This window comes from Amphiprion ocellaris, chromosome 23 (genome assembly GCF_022539595.1).
Source record: "Amphiprion ocellaris isolate individual 3 ecotype Okinawa chromosome 23, ASM2253959v1, whole genome shotgun sequence".
In the NCBI taxonomy this organism is placed as follows: Eukaryota; Metazoa; Chordata; class Actinopteri; family Pomacentridae; genus Amphiprion; species Amphiprion ocellaris.
The window spans coordinates 12,171,695-12,194,587 of record NC_072788.1 but is presented as its reverse complement, the minus strand read 5'-3'; the positions used below and the strand labels follow the sequence as shown (position 1 = coordinate 12,194,587).

General features: G+C 35.4%; 2 protein-coding genes across 2 annotated transcripts in view; one reads left to right on the top strand and one right to left on the bottom strand.

Annotated features, from left to right (window-relative positions):
- The window catches only part of LOC111566014 (zeta-sarcoglycan), a 64,144-nt gene extending 49,267 nt beyond the window's left edge, over positions 1–14,877 (bottom strand). The window contains exon 1 of the mRNA XM_023266371.3: positions 14,611–14,877. Within this exon, the coding sequence (XP_023122139.1) occupies positions 14,611–14,649 (39 nt within the window). The 5' untranslated portion in view covers positions 14,650–14,877. The remainder of the gene's footprint in view (positions 1–14,610) is intronic.
- A 2,536-nt stretch (positions 14,878–17,413) lies between these two features.
- LOC111566015 (dynactin subunit 6-like) lies at positions 17,414–21,556 on the top strand. The gene is made up of 7 exons (XM_023266372.3): positions 17,414–17,508; positions 17,749–17,813; positions 17,903–18,008; positions 18,087–18,175; positions 19,628–19,675; positions 20,996–21,138; positions 21,222–21,556. Exons 1-7 carry the CDS (start codon positions 17,474–17,476, stop codon positions 21,318–21,320), a joined length of 585 nt encoding a protein of 194 aa, XP_023122140.1. The 5' UTR covers positions 17,414–17,473; the 3' UTR covers positions 21,321–21,556.
- Positions 21,557–22,893: the final 1,337 nt, after the last annotated feature.

Genomic DNA, 22,893 nt, shown 5'->3' with positions numbered 1-22,893 from the left:
ATAAACATTTAAGAGCCTATATGTAATCAATAAATGGCCTTTGCCTATCTTAAGAAAAATTCACTCAGAACTCTGATATGTTAACAGTACTAAATAAATCAATAAATACATGCATACACACAAAAATAAGTTAATACATTAACTGTGTTAAGATAAGATTTAGATTTTTTAAAAAAAGTTGTTTATGTTTTTGCAGAATCCAGTACTTACTGGTTGGTCATTACATTTTATTAGTTTGATTTCACTGTTTAAAATGATGCCACCTCTTTTCAGACAGAACCTGTGATAATAAAACAATACAAAATTTTTAGTTCCGTGTTAATAAAGCACTTAAAGCTTTAAGTATGGCTAAATGCTTTTTTCAAAATTAAATATATCACTCCTTAGGTGGTAGTGGCCCCAAGTTCAGTAAAGTTGGAAAGATATTCACAGATTCGGACTTCCAGCATCAATAACTCATTAGATATAGGTTGTCAAAACATAAACGGTGCCTCTTTCCCATTGTTGCAAGGCAGACAATGTGCTACAAGCCCAGTTTTATCAAAAGTAGCTGTCTTTCAAGCTACAGGAATAACATTGGTGTCTATGGAGTGAACAGGGTCCGTCTGCAATTTGCAAAACCGCTGCAACAGTAAAGAGAGACAAATATTCAATAACTTCACTCTTATACATTGTAGTGTCACTAAAATCACTGCAGCCTTCAACTGGCTCCTGTTGACAAAGTGTTTTTAACAGAAATGTAAATGCTGTAATTTGATTCTTTTAATGAACCATGTAACTTGAATGGATGTGATGCTGGGTGACCACAGTGCAGCACGTCGATGTTCTCACAGTGGGTCCAAGAACGCTCAGGATTTGTGTTTTGCTCAGACTCAGAAAAATTACAAGGGAACATTGTTGGACTCAAGCAGTTCCTTCGTTTACGTCACTATCTCCCCAGCCTTAGAAATAAAAAAAAACCTGTTCACACGGCACAGATGAGGCTGAGGTACACAGGAAATGTTTGGCTCCATTGTACAATTTGGTAAACAGTTTTGTGGTTGCCCATAAGCCTGTGGAGTCTGCCGTTCTTCTACAATTCATTCCGCTGTGGCGCTTTGCATTTGCTAGCTCTACTTGCTCTTCGTCTAATAGGATCCACAGTTGAACTGAAAAATATTGAAGATCATCATCATCATCACCAGAAAGTGTCAGTCATGTCCCTATTCAAAGAGAAAAAGAATACCTGTGGAAGGTGCTGCTGGTGGTGGAGGACGAGGCTGTGGTGGTGCTTGTGACGTAGATGACTGCTGCTTGGTATTCTTTATGTTAATTGTTGTGCATTCTGTTATTAAACGTTCTTTCACACTGGCTGCCACTCTGATTGGTGAATCCAAAAGTTTTGAACTGCAGAGCCACAAGTGTAGCAACAGTCAGTGAACTGTTCTTTTCTTTGGTTTGTAGTCTGTCAGCTAAGCACCTGACAAGGTTCTGTGCCAGGTGTTGTGGCATGGGGGTGGTGAGTTGGGAATATATATATATATATATATATATATATATATATATATATATATATATATATATATATATATATATATATATATATATATCTATATATATCTATATCTATCTATCTATCTATCTATCTATCTATCTATCTATTCTCTACGAAATACGAAATCTGACATACTACTAACTCTCAAAGCAAAAACAACAGCAAAAAAAACAATCTATTCTGCGAAAAACAATTCAAATGAACAACACTAAATAGGGATCTCCTATCCCGGAACACTCGATCCCGCTGAGTGATTCACATAACAAACCGAATCAATCAGGTGATTCGAAGCAGTTGAGTGCTTCAAACGTCACTGAAGTGATTCAAACGTCATAAGTCACGTGACCAAACCACGCCTCGGCACAGTGGCTCGATACGTTTGCTTCATGAGCTACAGCGCATGTGTCGAAGCCTCGGGTATCAGAGGACCATCACTAGTGGTGGCAGCATCATGAAGTGAAGCATGGTGGGGCAGCATTATAATGTAAAGCATGGTGGTGGCAGCATCATAATGTAAAGCATGGTGGTGATAGCATCATGAAGTGAATCATGGTGGTGGCTGCACCATGATATGTGGATGCTTCTCAGCAGTAGGTCCTGGAAGGCTTGTAAAGGTAGAGGATAAAACAATGCAGCAAAGTTCAGCGAAATCCTGGAGGACAACCTGGTGCTAACAACAACGTTAGGAGAAGAGTTGTTTTCCAGCAAGACAATACAAAAAAAACCATTCACCTACAGAAAGGATGATATTGACCAAAATCAAGTCAGCAATATCTTGAAGTTGTTGCCACAACATGAGGCAACATGACTAATTGGTCTGACCATTTATACAAAGCCAAATCTGAATGCTGTCCAAAGGAAAAAAGTATTTTAGATGGCTTTGCTTTGGTTCCAAGTGGCTTTTTAAATTTTTTGATACCTACAAAATCATCCCTATTATTCTGGAAGATTACTTTTTACTAAATAGAGTTATTTAAGTCTTCTTGGTCAAAATGTATGTATTCTTTTATATTGCAGAAAAATTAAATATTGCAATGCCAGTGTTTTTAAAAGCATGCAGCCCTACAACCAACAACAGAAGAATAAAATAAACATCTGCAAATTAATATCGTCAGCAATGTATTGTAAAGAAAATCTGGTCATGGAGAATTTCACAACTCCACCAACATATTTGCTATAGTTGGGAAGCCAAATCCTTCCCATTGCCCCTTGAAAGAAAGAGCATGAATGATTGAACAATTGGTAAACCGGAGTACTAATAACACAGAGCGCCACACTGCAAACATCTAACAACTGTCCTCTACAGGCTTACCACTGCTACAGAACTTAATCCACTCTTTAAGTGACTGTTTCCATGGATGAAAAGTTTGTCCCACAACTGCCAGCGGTGGCAGATGTCTAACAAATAGATGTTACGACTTTGCAGCAAATACAAATGACCCATATCGCTGGCCTAGAAATGTCAGTGATTCCAATTTAACCGACGATGCAGCTGAGGGACATTATGAGAGGTGCTGACACAGGGGCTGAGTATACTCTCTCCATGCAGCATCGCACAACTTTCCACAATGGTGAGTCTCTGAGCACAACTTGTAGTAAAACTATGAACTCAACCTCACCAGATGTCCCACATTCTTACACCTAACTGGTAAAACAGTCACTACAATCAAATAGACACTTACATAAACAATCACAACACCAAGAAAAAAATCCAGTCTTTTAGCCTAAAGCCATTGCCCTGCTGGACAAGATTCAGTCTATTTTCAATCCTCCGTTGCTAGGGGAAACTCCAGCACTTGTAATTTCTATGGCAACCCACTGTTCCCAACGCTAGCGGATCCTGTGATTTCTTTGCAAGAGTTTTAATGCATATATTACCCCGGTCAAGTCATGCCTCCTAAAGCTCGGTTATTCATAGAGCAAATGGAGGAGTGCATAGTGGCTGGCGTTTTGTCAATCTGTCATTTCAGCATGCTGGTCACTGCTGACTCTCACAAACAGGCTGGACTGATCCAGACGTCCGACTGCAGCAAGGCTGAGAAACCAGCCTGACTTTGACAAAACTATTCACTGATTACAAAGTGGCAGGCGTGCTGAATTTCATCTGTTTATATTAACTTTAGAAGATCTGACAGTTTATGCCATTATAAAGCAATGAAGTCACTGAACATCTTTCTCCTCGTTTTAGGAAAGACAAACCATACAGTTAATGATTTTCATGAAAAATCAATCAGATCCTTCCAGCTGACCCCTTCAGAATCAACTGATTTTTCATCTACGATAACTTTAGAATATTTAATGAAGCCATGAAGAATTTGAAGACTCTCAAAGAAGCAATGAATACTTGTTTGATCAATGTGACTTGACTTATATAAACCATGTGCACCAGTGTTGTTTCTCCAGCTATAAGCTACATTTGCAAGCATTAAAATACGCCCATATTAATATATCATTTAGAGACAGGATGAATCATGTCTCGAAGGTGTTCCTGGTATCAAATGTAGTTAAAAATAGACCTTTTATTTGCTATAACTTGCTCTGCCCAACCACCAATCACACATGCTAATATGAGCCTTGGTAGTTTACCAAAAATGCGCTTGTTGGAGTTTTCTCTGGTGAATTGTCAGAAAATAGAAACACATCCAGGGAACCAATGATTGTTTCTATGACTGTGTCATAGATATTAAACTGCTGCAGTTTTACTGTTGAAACTATGATACATCCTATAATACTGATGCCCAAAGTTGGTTATAGAGGAAGGCTTTTTGAATAATCAGAAAACTGAAAAAAATCACACATCCAGGCTGCCAGTGAAGTAATGAATAAAAATAAGATTTTGGCTTTAGATTTTGGCACCTGTAGTGGATGTAAAACTGATTAGGTTGCAATTTTTAACAGAACTCGAATGTATTTTTCATTCCTGGAAATTTCACATCAATCTGCTGTACTGATGAAGTTATGAGGCTCATAAATTGTCCAAAAAAGTAACGTGAATTAAAAAGCATGAATTTATCACTTCAAGGGTCTGTAACTCTAAACATATTCTTAATAAGACGGTACAACTTTTCATGGCTTCATTAAATATAATACAGTTATTGTACATAAAAATAAGGTGATTCCGAGGAGGTCAGTTGGGAACTTTTTATCCAGATTTGGCTGCAACAAATGGGGAAACAATCCCAGTAATAATAAAACTATAGAAAACGTTTACATCCCTCCAAACTCATATACATAGTGAAGACTTTGTGCAAGCTAATTTTCAGGTATTATCACTTTATTACCTCAGAATCATTGTCAGTATTACTTCTTATTTTTCTGTTCTAGTCTTATTTTAGGTTTTTATTATTATTTTTAGTAATTTTAGTATATTCTACTTAAATCTTACTTTTTTCTATTAATTTATTTATTCTCATCTTCTGTATTTTTTTCTTCACAATATCTTGTTGTCCTATCTTGTTGTAAGGTGTTTGAGAGAAACAAACATACTTGGCCAATAGAGGTAATTCTAATTCTAATATGGATGTTGTGGCAAACAAGCTACATTTTCTAAACCTTGGACACATAAGAATTGTACAATCACCACAGTTTAAAGTTTAGTAGAGTTTAATGAAGTTAAGTAATTTAAAGGTGGGTGTCCAAGATTAGTGCCATTAATGTCCAACCAAATTTAAAATATAGTCACAAGCTCCCCTTCTGTTCCATAAAAGCGTGAGTCTGATCGTCCACCTTTTGTATTTAAAATGTCCATCACTTTGTTGGACATTTGTGTAAAATTTTGGACATAATTAGAGCATTAATTCTCAGCTAAAAGCGTGCTTTGCGAGATCTCAGTGACCTTTGACCACCAAAATCTAATCATTTCATTTGTGCCAAATTTGAAGAAATCCCCTCCAGGCATTGCTGAGATACTGCAGGATGGAAGAAAACCAGAAAACTTCCTCGCCACCGCTGAGGAACCAAAAATCGAGCAGCTGTCACTTAAAAGGTCACAGCAGGAACAGATGGGCACTTAAAGTTGGAGACTCTGACATGACAATTGAGGCCAATATACTGAAGAACAAATCTCTTAGAGACTTTAATTTACTCATATCACCATTTGTGAGAAACTGTCAGGATTCCATATAATTAAACAACAAGATTTAGGGTCAAAGATGAGTTGCTTAGGTTGCATGAAAACCTAAAATTGTACTACATTCAGTTATATTGCAGTTTGTCTGAGCTGATCTATCACAATATAAATAGTTTCTCTGTATTACAATAAAAATATATGGTAATAATTGCTTTTTTAAATGACCTGTTTTTAATTGGGGCCAAAAGAAAAAAAAACTATGTTGAATTTAACCACTTGAGCCTATTTATTACAGTTCACAGGTGACAGTCTGTAATGTAATTCAAAAGACGTATTTCCACTACTAAATTAAACACGATTGCATGCTAAAAAAAAACTTTTTGATAAGCTATTTAAGTTGCAAACAGTCCTAATTTGACATATGCTTCACAACTGAGTAGCTCTGCAAAGGATAAAGACAAAAATTGAGCCGTTCCTTAATGTTACGTAGGTGGTCAGAAACCTTGATGTAAAGCTCTGGTAGGACACTGTCTGAAATGTGGTGTGAAGAAGGCAGGACATAGCCTACTGTGTCTCAACCAGCTCCGAAGATAAAAACCTGTATTTTCCTCATGCATGTCAGAAAATGTATTGTAGACTAGATGGTAAGGCATCACTGAGATGACAGGAAGTTCATGTAGGCAAGCAGAGAGCATTGTGGGCAGTTTAGCTAGCAACGCTGAAAAAGATTTACATGATCTTTAATGTGCTCCAGACAGAGTTCACATATCTAAACATAAAGAATGCAGAGAGCTGATCAGGATGTCCCCAGTTTCCTTATTTCTATTGACAAAACATCTATTGATTCATACATACAGCAAAAACTTTATCGCCTAGGCCCAGCAAAATTTTACCTTCTCTGGCCTCCAAATAGAGAAGCACCCTATGACGAGATGGTTTCAGCAATATCTGGAGCTTGTTCAGAGATCTCACGCAAAAAAAAAAAAAAACCAGGCTTCTGACTATTGGCTGGAAAAAGAAAAAACTCAAATAGGCTGACAATCTGGTGCAAGACAGAAAAAAATCTGGACTCCAAAAGTACTAAATAAAGCAAAGAGCCGGTGAGTCATTTATCAGTCTGTCTCTTATATCTTGTGTGCCAGCTGTCGGACGCAAATGCTCCATTATCATTTTACAATTCCACGTAAACATGCTTAAAAAAAACTGAGGTGTTTCCATGAGCATCTGCTGGTTTCAAACACGATGACCTCTTTTCCACACTTTGCTGCTTTCCATCTCTTTAACAAACGGTTCTGTTGCAGCCCCAAAGTTTTAAAGATGGAATGACGCTGCTTCAAAGTGGAAGTCAATCTGTTCTTTAATGAGTAAATCAGATGTGAGTTAAAAGTTGTGGTGTTTTCAACTCAAGAGGCTGAAAACAAATAATCAAGCATTTATGATGCAAATGACTGTTGAGTTACAGGCCCTCAAAGAAGACAGAATGGGTCGAAATGTAAAACTTTTAAATTTGTGTTAATTGTTCTGGCATGTTTGTCTTCTTCAAGACAGATAGAAACAGGACATTTTCAGGGCAGAAAAACACATTAAAGACCTGTTAAAAGAAACTGCTTAAAAATTCAAAAATGCAAATGACAGGGTTGAGTCACCAGCCTTCAAAGTACACAGAAATTCTGAACTTTTTAAATTGCACTGTTTTTCTCTAGCATTTTTCTCCATAAGTACAGGAGGTCGATGGAATTTTCAAGGCTGAGAAACGCATTTAATCTCTGTTACAAACTGTTTAAAAACTCTAAAATGCAAATGAGAGTGTTGCCAAAAACAATATAAACATATTCACAAACTTTGAGGCCTGCAAACTGAAAACACCAGTTTGTGGACTTTACTTTTCTTCTTCATTTGAGATAATTGTCGGATCGAAAAACGTCCTCTCAAGCTGACAATCTGCATTCAAAGAGGCTTGTTTCAGCAGTGAAACAGAGCTATGTGTTCTAACTGTGAGGAAATTATCCAGATAGGTTCTACAGCACTCAAGACAAATGTCAACAGATTATCAGGACGTGATGAAATCCACTCACCATCTACATTGCAGCGTCTATAAATAGAAACCAAACACCTACACAGTAAGTTGCTTCTGTAAAGGTACAACAAGCCACAAACACTGCATGAAAACATCCTTGTGGGTTTGTTAAACAACCATATTTATCTTTGCTGCTGCCACTTCATCAGTCCATTTAAGTTTATGCAGAGATCTGACTCTTTTCTTTTTGCTTCAGGGAGAGAACAGTCCTCAGAGCTTCGACTACAGACCTTACAGCTGGATCCAGCCCATGCCAGCAATTACCCAGCAGTCCCTTCCCACTGCCAGCACGTCTCATCTTCACCAATTAGCGTAGAGGGTGATATTCTACATGCTGCTTTGATCAAACACAGGCAGGCTGCAGAGGCAGCAAAATACAGCTGAGAAGCCCCTAATGAAAGAAAATGAGACGTTATTAATGCTTGATAATATTAATCAGCAAATCGGCGAGCGCTGTCTCACTCAGCGGTGCCACTGGAGTCCCACAGGGCCGCCTCAGCTGGAGGTAAGACAACATTTGAGAAGCTCTAATGACTGCGAAGGCTCGTGTTTATCCGTCCTGCATATGAACGCTGCACAAACGCTGCTGCAGCAGCAGGAAAAATAGATGGACACAATCACACTCCAAGTCTGACATACTGTACTAAAGCACCTATTTATTTAGGGTTCTGTGGGCTCTTTATTTTGACAGAAAGTCCAATCAAAGAGACGGAGAACCCAGAATACACAACTGTAGCTGGAAAAGCCAATTATGCCGCTCAGTCTGCAACTCATAGCATTGATGTTGCCATTCCACATTTTGTTGACGCGACAATCGGGCATGTGGGTGAGGCGGCTGCTGTCAATACTCATCCCACTTACATGTGAAATCCAATTTTTGTGGCTCCTTCATCGCTGGTGGAGCTACAATAGCGACCCAGTTTGTCAGTGGCTTCATCTATAGCAGTGTGCGGTCACTCGATAAAGAAGATCAACCAAGTCTTTAAAAAGTTCCCACATGATTTATTCAGAATCAGCTGGTTTTTTTTTTTTTAAAGTTTGTTTGCTATGGTACTAATTTTTTAAAATAAATTTAGAGTTACAGGCCCTTGAAATACAGAGAGGTGGGTGGAAATATTACAGTTACTTTCCTGCCCCATAGAAAATACAAGTGAAGTAGAAACAGACCGACACAACCAGAACTGAACACTATCAGAGGAGAATCTGAAAGACTCTCAAACAAGCTCTGAATGCTGCAAACTGGTTTAACCAATGAGATTAAACTGTGTATAAACATGTGAAAGTTGTTTCTGTATTCTACAGACAGAAGATAATTTCACCAGAGTTAATATATGATTTTATTAGGAAATGATTTTGCTACAGAGTGAATCTTGTCTAGAAGATGATCCTGGTATCAAATGTAGGTAAAAATGAGACCTTTCATTGTATATAACTTGTTCTGACCAATCACCAATCACACATGCTGATGTGAGCCTTGAACATTTACCCAGAATGTATTTTTTAAAGTTTTATTTTAAGCTGAATGATCAGAAAACAGAAACACAACCAAGGCACCAGTGATTGTTTCTATGACTCTATGCTATAGAACAGGGATAGCCAACGGTGCCCGCGGGTGCGTGGTTGCCAGCAGAGACCATGTGAGTTGCCCTCGACCATCTTCTACAAATAACACTAGTCACCATGAAATTCCTTATAAAAAATATAGTTGCTGTTCTTTTTAAATCAAAAATACTTACATTAATGCAGATTTTAAATTATAATATTTATCATAATTAAAAAAAAAATAAATAAAAACTGTCTTCGGCGTAAATGAACTTTGACCGTCCGAGTCAAAGTTCACTGCGCATGTCAAACCCCCACGTCACTCTGCTGAAGCTTCCGGCGCAGACACTTTGGGAAGCTAGATGTGGTTTTTGCCCCCAAAACATGCCAGAGAAGTGAAAGAGAAAACGCTATTTTCACGATGACTGGGAGGAAGAGTTTTTTTTTTTTTCATGACAGTGAAAGATAAATGTGTGTGTCCTATTTGCGGGGCGACTATTGCGTCGGCAAAGCGGCACAATGTGGAGAGACGCTACTTTAGCCACCACAAAGCTTCCATGCTAACTAGCCACCTGCTAGCGCACATAGACTGGATGCGCACTACGGACAGAGAAAGCCTGGGACTTAAAGGCAGCTTTGGCCTTTCGTGGAGAAAAATGTACCATTAGAAAAGCTTGTTTCAGTTACGACAGATGGGGCTCCTCCATGACGGGTCGGCATGCAGGCTTCAATGTACGATGCAGAGGTGATCCAGACTTCCCAACATCCCTACATTACCACTGCAGCATTCACCAGCAGGACATATGTATGTACAAAAATGACTGGATTTGATCATGTGATGACTCGTGTCGTGAAGATCATAAATGGCTCCAAAGCCAAACAACCAGGACATTGAAGGTGCTGCTGGAGGAGCTGTTAGCTGAACATGGTGACCTGTTACTACACACAGAAACCCCATGGATCAGCAGGGGACCAGTTTTGCAGCGTTTTTTGTCACTGTTGCTTGAGGACACTGAGTGGATTCTTGCCCTTGCATTTTTAACAGACATCACTGGGAAACTGAACCATCTGAACTGTGAGCTGCAAAGTAAAGGTAAGACATGATCAGCTCTGCAATGCCAGGCTTCCCACTAACACACATTTACAGACAAAGAAAGAGGTAACACATGTTGTCATTCAGAACACCGTGCCATTACACATAAATGTAAAAAATAATTAGTTGAAAACATGTAATGATTTGTTGTTATGATCTGTTAAAAATGTTGCAATGCTGGTGAAAAATGCTGGTGATTAGTACTAATGTGACAGGATTCATTTCAAAATGGGAAAGAGTTGATTTTTTTTCTTCCATAACTGATAATTTGTACAAACATGGGACAGAGTTCATAAATTGTTCAAAAATGTTACAGAAGTAGTGGTTTGCACAAATGAAGCATGATTTGATGACAGTTAATGATATCCTAAAAATGTTAGAAGTGATATTTGCACAGAAATGTAACTGGTGTGATTTTGAACAAAATGCTGCAAATATGCTGATTCATACAAAACTGCCAAGAAAGATATTTACAAAAGTTTCAGAGATGGGATGCCTCTGACTTTTAAATATTGGAACAGATTTCCATAAACATGTGTGTGTTTCCTACCGTCATTGTTGTGGAAATCGTTGTTAATAATTATTGTAAGGATTAATTAACGTAAATGTGATCATACAGTCTTTTTACATATTATTTTCATTATTATTGTTGTTTAAAGATGATGGTGCAAGTTTACCATTGAGGAAGTTTGTATCAAACAAGGTGCCCTTCGTACTACTCAGTACCCTTGAAGTTGCTCTCAGGTTCAAAAAGGTTGGTGACTCCTGCTATAGACATTACACAGTTTTACTGTTTAAACTATGATGAATCCCATAACATTGATGCTCAAAGTAGGTCATAAACGAAGTCTTTTGGAGAAAAAAAAAAGAGGATTTTGGCTTCAGATTGGTGGATCAGTTCCTCCAACCTGACCTCCTCAGAATCAACTGATTTTAAATGTACAGTAACTTAAGCTGATAAAAAGTCTGCTGATTCTGAGGGAGTCAGGTGGAGGCACTGAGTGATTTTTCATGGCCCGATCCTGTGTTTGACCTTTCTGCATGACCGTGGCCTTCACTCTGCTCAGAACAACGTAACTCTACTCTAAGTGTCAGACCGGTGGGATCACAGATCTCCAATGAAGTCCGGAACAACAAAAGGTCGCTGTTGTTCAATCAGAGCACTCGACCTATGGGGCTGAACATCACCCCCCCGAGAGTATTTGCTGCTCTGAGGTCCCTTTCATGAAAAAAACCCCCACAAAAACGTGCAACAAACCTCGCTGGAGATTTTTGCACATCCGACCTTTGCTTCGTTTCATAAAGTCAAGAGTTTCAAGTCTGAACCGCCTGCAGCTCCGGCGACAAAGTGCTGATGTAAACAGACACACACTTCTCCACGGTAAACTGGCTTTCCTTTGCTAATCCCTGGCAAATCCTTCCAGCACCAACGGGGCCATTTTGGACAGAACCCCACTGGCGTCATTTACATTCGTGAGTCGAACGCACCGAGGGGAGGAATTGCCAAACAAAAAATAACATCACAAAAGCATCCTGAAACAAAGGCTTGGCTTTAATTACGCCTCACAAATCACACCGCTCAGCTGACAAATGAGCCCAACTTGCAGTGTGAGTGGATCTGTGGACTGATAAGCCACAGCAGTGTCAGTGTGGATGTAGTGGGCCAGTGGATGGACTCCTGGGCTCTGTAGATACTGTACAAAGGTTACTGCTACACTGGAATGATAATGAGAAAGCCTGCAGGCAGAATATTCAGAGGCTGTCACATTATTGGGATTCTTGAAGGGGAGGATGCATACAATATGAGGTATAGCGCAAAAAGGAAGTGTGTAAAGAACTCCAGGTAGACGTCTGTAAGTGCACTGTTAAAAATACGTTTTTAAAAAAATATTTTTTGAAATACCCCTGTTTTACAGTTATTACAGATAAAAACTAGCAAAAAAAAGTAATAATTTACATGGTAACTTTCAAAGAAAAACAGGCCAACACTCTAAGTACACATCAAAAATTACTAATTATAAAATTCACATTCCATTCTTTTACAACAGGGGTGTCAAACATGTGGCCCGCGGGTCAAAATTGGCCCATCAGAGGGTCCAATCTGACCCGTGGGACGACTTTGTAAAATGCAAAAATTACAGAGAAGACAATAACTACTAATTGTAAACTTGAAAAGCTATAAATTTACAATAATTTCGAGATCAGGACAAGTTGTTTTGGTCATAAAGTAAAATACTAGATTGTTTATTATTCTTTTGCCGTTTTGTGTCTCATTTTTGTAATATTTGTCCTATTTTTCTTGTTTTTTTTGTCCGATTTTTGTCGTTTATCTCAAGTTTTTGTTGTTTGGTCTCTCGTTTTTGTCATTTTTGATGTTGTTTGTGTCATTTGTGTAATTTTTTGCATCATTTTTTGTCTTTTTTGCTTTGTTTCATGTCGTTTGTCTAATTTTCTGTCATTTTGTGCCTCGTTTGAAAAAAAGGGTTGGAAAAAAATTTATAAATTGTTTAACTGTTGTATTTTACACATTATCCAGTTTTACAGCAGTTACATATAATAACTAGCAAAATCACAGAAAAAAAGTTTTTAATTTACGTTACCCATAAAAATACAGGACAAAACAGTATTTTCAAAATCAGTATTTTTCCAACTAGTGATTCATGCATTTACAATGTTTGATTTGAAAATTACACTTTTTTAATGCTGTATTTAAATCAGCTATCAACTATTCAGAGATATTTTAAAGGAAAATTATGTATATTAAGGATTGCTTTTTAAAAGTAAATACATTGTCTGTTATTTTACAGATTTCCCTGTTCTACAGTAATTACATGTAATAACTAGTAAAATCACAGAAAAAAAAGAATTAATTTACACATTAACCATTAAAATACTGGCGAAAATACAACAAATATCAATAATTTTTTGAGTAGTCATTCATGCTTTTACAATGTTTGACGCTAAAATGACAGTATTTTTTTTGCTGTAGTTGAAAAATAGTGTTATTTTTACAGATATTTGATGATATTTGAAAATTAGGGAAAATCATGTATACTAAGTATTAGAAAAATAGTAAATAAGTTGTTAAGCTGTTATTTTACAGATGATTCTTGATTTGATAAATTACAGATAAATAAATAAATGAATGTATGAATAAATTATACTGATTTATATGGCAATAATAAAAATGAAACAAGCCAACAAAATAAATGACATCCATAACAAAAATCTATATTTTTCTAAATTGTAATTAATTTTTATAGAACATTTGACAGTAAAATTACAATGCTCTTACTGTATATAAATCCAATAAATTTTGCTTTACAGATACTGTTATTTGAAAGAAAATGTATGCACATTAAAAAACACAAATTTGTAAATATTTTTTAACTGTTATTTTACAGATGTTCATTGTTTCACAGATAATATCTAGTGAAACCACAGACAAAGGTATTAATTTACATTTTCTTTTGCAATGTGTGACTGTACGATTACGTACTGCGCCTTGTTACTGTATTTAAACTAGCAAAAATTTAATTTTTTACATGTCTGCTGTTAGAAAAAAAGAAAAAGTATATTATGGATATAAAATAGTAAAGAAATTTTTTACACTCGTATTTTGCAGATTTTTTCCCCCCGTTTTGCAGTTGGTCCAGATAATATGTAGTATTAATTTACATATATATGTACTACATTTTGACTGTAACATATATGTAAAATTACATTGTTTAACTGTATTTAAATCAGCCAAAAATATAATTAGTTTACAGATATTCCCCGTTATTTGAATGTATGTTTATTAAGGGGTGAAAAATTATTCCAACATTTTTTTCCTTTTTTTTGCCACCCTAGCTGCCAGATTGTTTTTACTCTTTTTTTTTTAAAAGTAGATTTTACCTACAATATTTTACTGAATATAAATGCATTCATAGATATAATAATTTTACAGATTTCTGCCAATTTTTATTTTATTTTATTTCTTTTTTTTATTTACAGTTTCCCATCATTTTTATGTCTTTCATCTGCCAGATGTTTACTATCTGTTATGGTAGTATTTTTTCACAGTGTGTTGGAGCTCTGGTTTGTAGTTATTAATGTTATTCCTGCCTGGACAGTTTCTATTCATTTTTAATTAAACTGTATTAATTAAAGCTGCAGGTGCACCTGTTGAAGAGAACTTAAAACACCGCCATATTTAGCTTAAAACTACTGCTGCTTTATGTGATATTTTACATATTTTTATATTTAAAATGAACTCTGTAATAAATTTAGGCACTTTTTTTTTTTAATCTTACCTTGAGCGTTTCTATGTCGAGAGTAGCCGACTGCTCCATTTTACCGTCTCCCCGGTTACATATTTCCACAAAGTTGACAGAAGCGAGTTGAAAAAGACGAATTTCGGCGCCGTTTCTTTGCTTTTATTCACATGCAACAGCAGAAAACCGCAGTGTTGTTTTTGTGGGAAGGTAGATTTACGTAAAATTAAAGCAGAATAACGGACAGCAGCCGGTGCTGAGACCGTCTCCGGTAAATTCAGCCGCTCCGTCCGCCACTACTTTCCCTCAAAACTACCATCAAGTCAGACCGAGTGACGTAAGGGATTCTGGGATGCCCTTCAAAATAAAATACACAGGCTGAGCGATTATTTCTTGTTCTAGTTTAAAGATATAAAATCAATGCCCAACCCCATCAGAATTTATCTACAGTAACTTGAGTATATTTAATGAAGCAATGCAAAGTTTTACCATCATACTAAGAATATTTTTAGAGTTACAGGCCCTTGAAATACACAGAGTTGGTCCAAATTTTACACGTTTTTCCATGATTTCTAAGCCTCATAACTTCATCAACACAGCAGACAGACACATGAAATTTGCGGGGATGAATAACACATTTGGGTTTTGTTAATAACTGCGACCAAATCATTTTTACACTCCCTATACCTGTCACAATCTAAAGGCCAAAGTGCAATTTTTAGAAACACATCCAGGGCACCAATGATTGTTTCTATGACTCTGTCATAAACATTAAACTGCTGCAGTTTTACTGTTCGATCTATGCCACATCCCATATTATTGACGCTCAAAGTTTATTATAAAGGAAATGATCTTGAATATTGAATAATATTTGCCAAGTTGAAGGCTGTCAAAGTGCAAAGGTCGAAATTTGGAACTTTTAAATTCAGGTTAAGGTAATAAATCATGCTGGGCAAAAAAAAAGATATAGTTTCCAGATTATATCACATGGAGTTGATGTAAAACTGATTTGAGTGCAGTTTTTAGTAGACCTCAGGCGTGTTTGTCAGCCCTGAAAATTGTGTGTGTTTATCTGCTGTATTTTAAAGTTTGGAGGCTCAGAAATGATAGAAAAAGTAACATAAATTTAAAAGCGTGAAATTTGGACCCAGCTCTATGTACTTCACAGACCAGTAACTCTGAAAATATTCATCATAAGAAGGTTAAAATTTGCTCATATAAATATATATTAAATATATTGAACACATAAAAAGCTTTGAGTGTGCAAAAATGTTGAAAAAGGTACATTTAAAAGCACATTTTTTTGAACCATCCCTTTTTGAGATTTCTTCCATTTTCTCGTTTCATCTGCACAATTTACTTTTGTTTTTTCTTCCAATTTGTTGGAACTTTTTTTATTTAAGAATCATTAAATTTTTGTGTAATGTAACTTTGCATATTTTTTTTTTATATTTTTGACTGATGTTTAATGTTAAAAGAAAGTCCACCTGTAAAATTTATGGATTTAGGTTCAAAACAAATCTAAAACCTAATATTAAACGCATAATTATGATTACAATAATGAGCTGGTGATTTCGTCATGTCAAAGGTCAGATTTTCTGTTATTTTACATTAGACATGTAAATTTACGTCCTATTTATTTATGTTTATGTATTTCAGAAGGGTGTTTAGCATGCAAAATAATTTCATTAAATTAAATTTGTGTAAGAGGGAAAAGGCAAGTGTAAATAGTAAAGATAATGTTACATTAACGTACAGTTCTCTGTGTATCTTATTGTGGAGTTTCCTCTCAATCAGCCACACAAACAGAAATTTAAGTGGTTTATTTTACAGCTTCATCAGGTCACATGTCTTAGTATCTGTCGCCCCCTGCAGGAGGAACATGAGAACTGCAGCACAAAACCTAAGAATAAAAATGTATTAAAATCATCAGCAGACTTAATTAAACTATTCTGGAAAATGAAACAAACAGAAATCTCAGTTTACAGTTAAATGTTGAGTTGTTCATAGACTGCACAAAAATTATGGACTCAAATCTTTGCATACAGTCTATGGTTTAGTTCTTTCTGCTGCTGTTTTAGCTATATAAATTAATTCTAATTCATTTTTGGTTCATTCATATTTTTCACATAATTAAATTATTGTTACACATGCAAACATTTAAAAAAAACATCTACAATAATGATGGAAATAAAAGAACATGAAAACAATAATTCAGAAATAACATTTTGAAAAGTTTTGACAAACTAACTCTAGGGAATGTTATTTAAATGTTTGTAACGTTAAGCTAAGTAGATGATAAATGTAAATACGTCTGAATTCATTTATTTTTCTGGCAAAGTTCCCTGAAGATTCCCTGAAGGTTATTTTGTGACACCTTTTAAAAGTTCTTCAGAGAACCGTCAGAAGACATTAGCAGAACTGTCTGTAATAAATATAATAATACTCCCAGAACATTATACAAAGTGTACATTAATTTTTATTGTGTAAATCTTCAGGAAACGTTCCCTAAAGGTTCCCTGAAGGTTATTTTGTGAAACCTAATATTCAGTGATTGCTGAATATGCATGTATTGCTGTATGAACTGACTAAAACAAGTGCATTTTTAAAAAATATTTCATAAATTTAGCTTTATATTTGACAGAAAAACACATTTATTTTAAAAAATAAAACCTTTAATAATAACAACAGTATAAATGAAAGTACATGAGAGCGATAGTTAGTAAATGAATCTTAAAGAAAAGTTGCTTTACTTCAGGTTCAGCAGTTTTAATTTGTTGCAGTTCCTCTAAACCGCCATCAGGGGCAGCAGAGCTCCCACTAGACAAATACAATCAATCCCCGAGCTCCGGCTCTACAGGGATAATAATCGACTGTCGATCCATCCCTCATCATCGGCAGGATGACCGACGCGAAGCAATTAATGGCACAAAAAACGTAAATATCCTTAATATCTTTCACCGTTTGAATAAAATACTTCTTCAGAAACAAATAACAGCTGTCTGCAACTTAAAATACCATTTAATAATCGTGTAAAACCAGTGAAAGCGGCGGCGTCCATGTTGGTAGTTCATGTTTTACTGCACTGATGGAGCTCTGTGATGATTAAAATACGCGTTAATGGTTATTAAGCAGCTGTTATTGGAATAATTCTGTATGATCCGTGTGTGTTTGCAGCGCTAAGATCGCAGCTGGAGCTGTAGTTTGTGTTGAAAGTGAAATCAGAGGAGATGTGACCATCGGTAAGACACAAACCTTCATTTTTCTCCCTTTTAAGCCAATTTTTTTAGGCTCCAGCAGAATAAAATCAGTGTTTTCTGTTATATTCCAGGTGCTAGAACGGTTGTCCACCCCAAAGCTCGGATCATAGCAGAAGCAGGGCCCATAATAATAGGAGAAGGGAACCTGATAGAGGAGCAGGCTCTGATCATTAACAGGTACAGACTGTGGTTTAATTTATCAGTATTATTATTATTAGATTTGATTACATTTTGTTTTCTGTGTGTTTCCTGCAGCTATCCAGAGAATATAATGCCAGACACTGAAGGAGTCGAGCCAAAAACAATGACCATTGGGACCAACAATGTGTTTGAGGTTGGATGTGGTATCCTTTAGAAAAACTAATATTAGTTCATCACAGAAAGACGAAACTCAAATAAGAATACACAATAATTAAGCATGTTTTTTTGTGTGTGTGTCATGTGAAGGATTCTCCATTAGTTTGAGCAAAATACACCAGTTTTTCTGTAATATGTGTAAATATGGGAAAAGGAATTTAAGCCACGGTGATTGTAAATTTCTAATCAAAATTATTTATTTTGCTTGATAAATATAAGATGTTTTTGCAGAAATATAAAGAAAATCTTGTTTCAGATGTAGAACTATTGTTGCTGATAAAGTTTGTCCACCAGAGAGCGCCATAACATTAAAACCACCTGATAGATGGAAAAATAACCATCAATAAAAATGACACAAAACAAATAAACTTTAAACTGTTATTTAACCTAATTAAAACAAATTTCTCGCTTTAATTTTACTTAATGTGTATATTTTGGCTTTTTAATGTTTGATAAAGGATATTTGCTTGTTCACAAACAATTTAATTGCCTGTAAATATGGTTAGATAATGTTATAATACAAGTAATCAGGTGCCATAATTAGTTCAGCTTTTTTATTAAATGTTATGTATAAAAAATTCTTGTAATAAAATAAAAAATAACACTGTCGTAAAACTAGTAATTCCATTTTTTAATTTCAGCAATCTATTGTTAATATTGGAAGATCTCAAATGTGATTTTAATTTTTTAAGTACAGAATATTTTTTTGACTTTAAAAAATCTTTGACAGATTGTTAATGAACTATGTCCATATATAAAATGAATGTCTTTACCTTTAGAAAAATGTAAAACTACAGTTATTAAACAAACACAATTATATTTAAAATACAGTTCATTTTCATCCATATTTAATTTAAGCTTTTACCTGTAACTTTCACATCTGTTTATTTGACAGATCTTTATTGCAAAAAAAATGTATGTTTTGCAAAGTTTTTACCTTTTTTTTTTTAAGAAAATGTAAAACCACAATTATTGAGCAAACACTTCTGATCACAGTTACAATATAAAACAGGGTGTTTTTGCATTTATTTTGTATTATATCAAGCATAATATGAGTTTTTACATGTAAATTTACACAAAATCTTGAGAATTTGACAGGTTTTAAAGTTTGAATAAGCATGTAAACCTGTAAAATTAATGGGTTTATCTTTAAAAAAAAACTAAAATAAATAAATGAAAAACTGTTGTATTTGTTCTGTAAAATTGTTTAGGAGTGTGATAAAGTAACTTCCACCTGACGCAGGATAGAAGTTACTTTGGATTATAAGAAATGATCAACGTGATTCACGTCTCAGTGGTTTTAATGTTGTGGCAGGCTGTTCTATGGGTTTATATATAAAGGGATATCAATCAATACACTATATATAAAATTAAAGTCAGTAGTCAATATAAATATTCTGTTGAGTTTTTGTTTGAAATCCTTCACAGTTTTGTCTCAGTTTCTCAGGCTTTGAAAATTGGAGACAACAATGTGATCGAGTCTAAAGGTGAGTTCTGTGTTTTATTAGGAGTGTGGAGCAGAAACACAAACCTCTGTCATGGTATATGTAGTTTTTTGTTGCTTTTTTTTTTTTAACTCAGTATAACCTCAATGTAAACAAATAATTGGTAATAAAAAAATCTGAAAATCTGGCAGGAAAGGTGCCAGAAAAAAGCTGAAATATGATGAACTGTTGTAAAATTCATAACTGTAAAAACACTGAAAATAAAACCAAGTATATCTAAGATTAAAAAATTAAAAATTCTGATCGACATACAGTAAAAAAAACAACAAACAAATAAAAAAATAGCTTAATTTTATGGCCAGAAGTTGTAAATGAGTGAATTACTATTTGTAAAAATGCTAATTTTTAACGACGTTGTTTATGGTTTTGGACAGGTTTTTATATGTAAATTAACAATTTTTTTATGTGATTTTATTGGGTATTATCTATAATTTACACAGAAATCTGTGAAAATAACAGTTAAAAAATAGTGTACTATTTTTAAACCTTTAATGTACATAATTTTTCTTCAAATGACTGCAAATATCTGTAAAATAATTATGTTTTTTCTGATATAAATACAGTAAAAACAGTGTAATTTTATAATCTAGAATAGTAAAATAACAGATTTCATATGCAAAGTACAGACTTTTTAAATGTTACCATTATTTGTGGTTTTGATCTGTTTTTTTATGATTAGAATGTAAATTAATTTGTTTTCCTGTTTTTCTTTGTTGTTGTTTTTTACTAGATATCTGTAATTTAACAAAACTGGGGAAAAAAGTAAAATAACAGTTAAAAAAAAAAAAATGCTTTACCATGTCCAATCTTTAATACATATAATTTTTCTATTAAATAACAGCAAATATCTGTAAAATAGCACTTTTTAAAACCTGATTTACATACAGTAAAATGTAAATAAATATAATTTTATGATCAAAAATTGTAAAAATAATTTTTTACTATTTGTAGAAGTACAAATTTTTGATGTGGACGTTATTTACAGTTTTGGCCATTTTTCAGTTAATATGTAAATTTGTACCTTTTGTTTGGGATTAGATATTATCTGTGATTTAACAAAAACAGAGAAAAAATGTAAAATAAATTACAATTTCAAAAACTTTTCAGTGTATTAATGTCTAACTTTTTATCGACAATAAACCACCACTGTTTGTTTTTATCGACTAAAACGGGACGTTTCATGCCTGACAAATGAGGATCAAACTAATACAAAAATCATATGAAATTATAATGTCATGACTACATATTTTTACAGTGTATTTTTCTAATAAAAATCCATCTTTTACTGCTGTTAAATCGCAGCCGATCTTGGCAGAAACGTGATTTTGACCAGCGGCTGCATCGTCGGCGCCTGCTGTCAGGTCAACACGTGTGAAGTGGTTCCAGAGAACACGGTGGTTTATGGTTCCAACTGCATCCGGAGAGTTCAGAGCGAGAAGCCTCAGGTCGGTCCTTCAACCGCTCCGGTCTGCAGGTTTGTGCAACTTTACCGACTTCTGACTCGTTTCTTTTTTTTTTTGTTGTGCAGCCTCAGACTCTGCAGCTCGACTTCCTCATGAAGATCCTTCCCAACTATCATCACCTGAAGAAGACTGTGAAGGGAAACAGCACTCCTGTAAGAAACTAACTAAAACCTGCATCCAGAGCAGCTGAAAACGGCTTATTTCCCTCAACATGCACTTTTCTTTCATTTTTACTCTTCTCGTGTCTCTAATGTCTGAAAACAACCATATCACACTTATGCACTTTTGCTTTTAGTTCAGTTTTATGCCTATTTATGACACATCTTGCACCATTTTCATCTATATTTATAAGTGTTCCAATAAATTACGCAAAAAGTGCAATAAAGCTTCTGTCATTCAAGCTGATTTTCTTCTATTTTGTCACCACAAGGAGGAGCTGTTGAGCAGCTCTTTACAACAAAGGCTTTGTTTGATCAAAAATGTCCAATTATGATGGGGTTTTTTTTTTTGTGCTAAAAATACACATAAAGTCAAATTTTTGTGCTAAAGATAGTGGATACAGATGACACCGTGTCTGTGAGCTGGTTTATAATTTTAAAAAGTGTTGCTACGGAGATGTGCGTGGGCGTGGTCGCCCCTGGTTTTTGGATTTGGTGGGTTGCCAGGTCTGTGCCCTCCCGCCAGGGGTTGCCAAATTGGCGCTCTGGTTGCAGTGGGAATTCCAAACAGAGCGAGGGTTTTTATTGTAATGGACTCAGGGCGTGGTTGGGTTCTGGATGGAGCCCTCGGGGTCGGATCCGAAGCACCTGTCGTGATAAAAAGTTCACACTTCTTGTCGTTTCTTTGTCGTGGCTGTAAAAGAAGCTGCAGGCTGCTGCCGCTTGGGTTTACGGCTGCACGGTTCGCCGTCGGAGGCCCTCAGCTGGTGTCAATACTCATTTAAACATGTCACGCTGGAGTCCCATGAGGAGGCGACTGGGCTCATTATTTCTGCAGCCGAGGCCTCGTCCAGGCTACCAGTTTTTTTTTATTTTGGGTGTTGCCAAAGCTGCTTTAATGTGACAAAGAAGACAGATGCTGCAACCAGCAACTGTGAGGAAGTTCAGATGTGGTTCTATATTTGGAAGCAGCTATTTATTCCTCTTCTAACTGGACTGAATTATTGGCTTCCACTCGTTTGTTAAAGCAGATTTTGTTCGTATGATTATCTCAAGTCAAGAATCAATAAGATCCCATCAAAAACAAAGACAGAAGCTTTAGTTGGTAAATTAGTGCTGGATACTGAGGAAGAGTGTGAGCATTGTAAAAAGAAAATAATGTTTCTTTTACCAATTTTTACCTGAAAATGTTTTAATAATTGACTGTTACAGGGGGTCCTCGACTTACATCGGCGTTCCTACAGATAGAACTCTGGAGAAAATGTAAACAAAGCTGCATCACGATATTGATCGGTTCTTCATGAAAGTCATGAATAATGATGACTTTCATGCATGTGTGAGTCATTTTACAGGAAGATAACAGAATATGTTCCACTGTTTTTACAGCTTCAGCTAATAATGCCGATGTTCATCAGTGTTTCGCCCTGTTCCGAGCGTTTTATTGAATCTAATTTCATGTCCATGGTACGTTGCCCTTAATCCTTGTGTCGTCCTGCGGGTCAAAATTGACCCGTTTTAAAGTTTGAAAATGTGGAGAAAAAAAATATTTTCACAGTGAAGCTTCTGATATCCACATTTT

Excerpts from the sequence above, each read along its gene's own strand:
- LOC111566015 (XM_023266372.3), top strand. The coding sequence starts at position 17,474 with ATGACCGACGCGAAGCAATTAATGGCACAAAAAAC. Across the intron at positions 17,509-17,748 it reads CAATTAATGGCACAAAAAAC|CGCTAAGATCGCAGCTGGAG; the intron begins GTAAATATCCTT and ends GTGTGTTTGCAG. Across the intron at positions 17,814-17,902 it reads CAGAGGAGATGTGACCATCG|GTGCTAGAACGGTTGTCCAC; the intron begins GTAAGACACAAA and ends GTTATATTCCAG.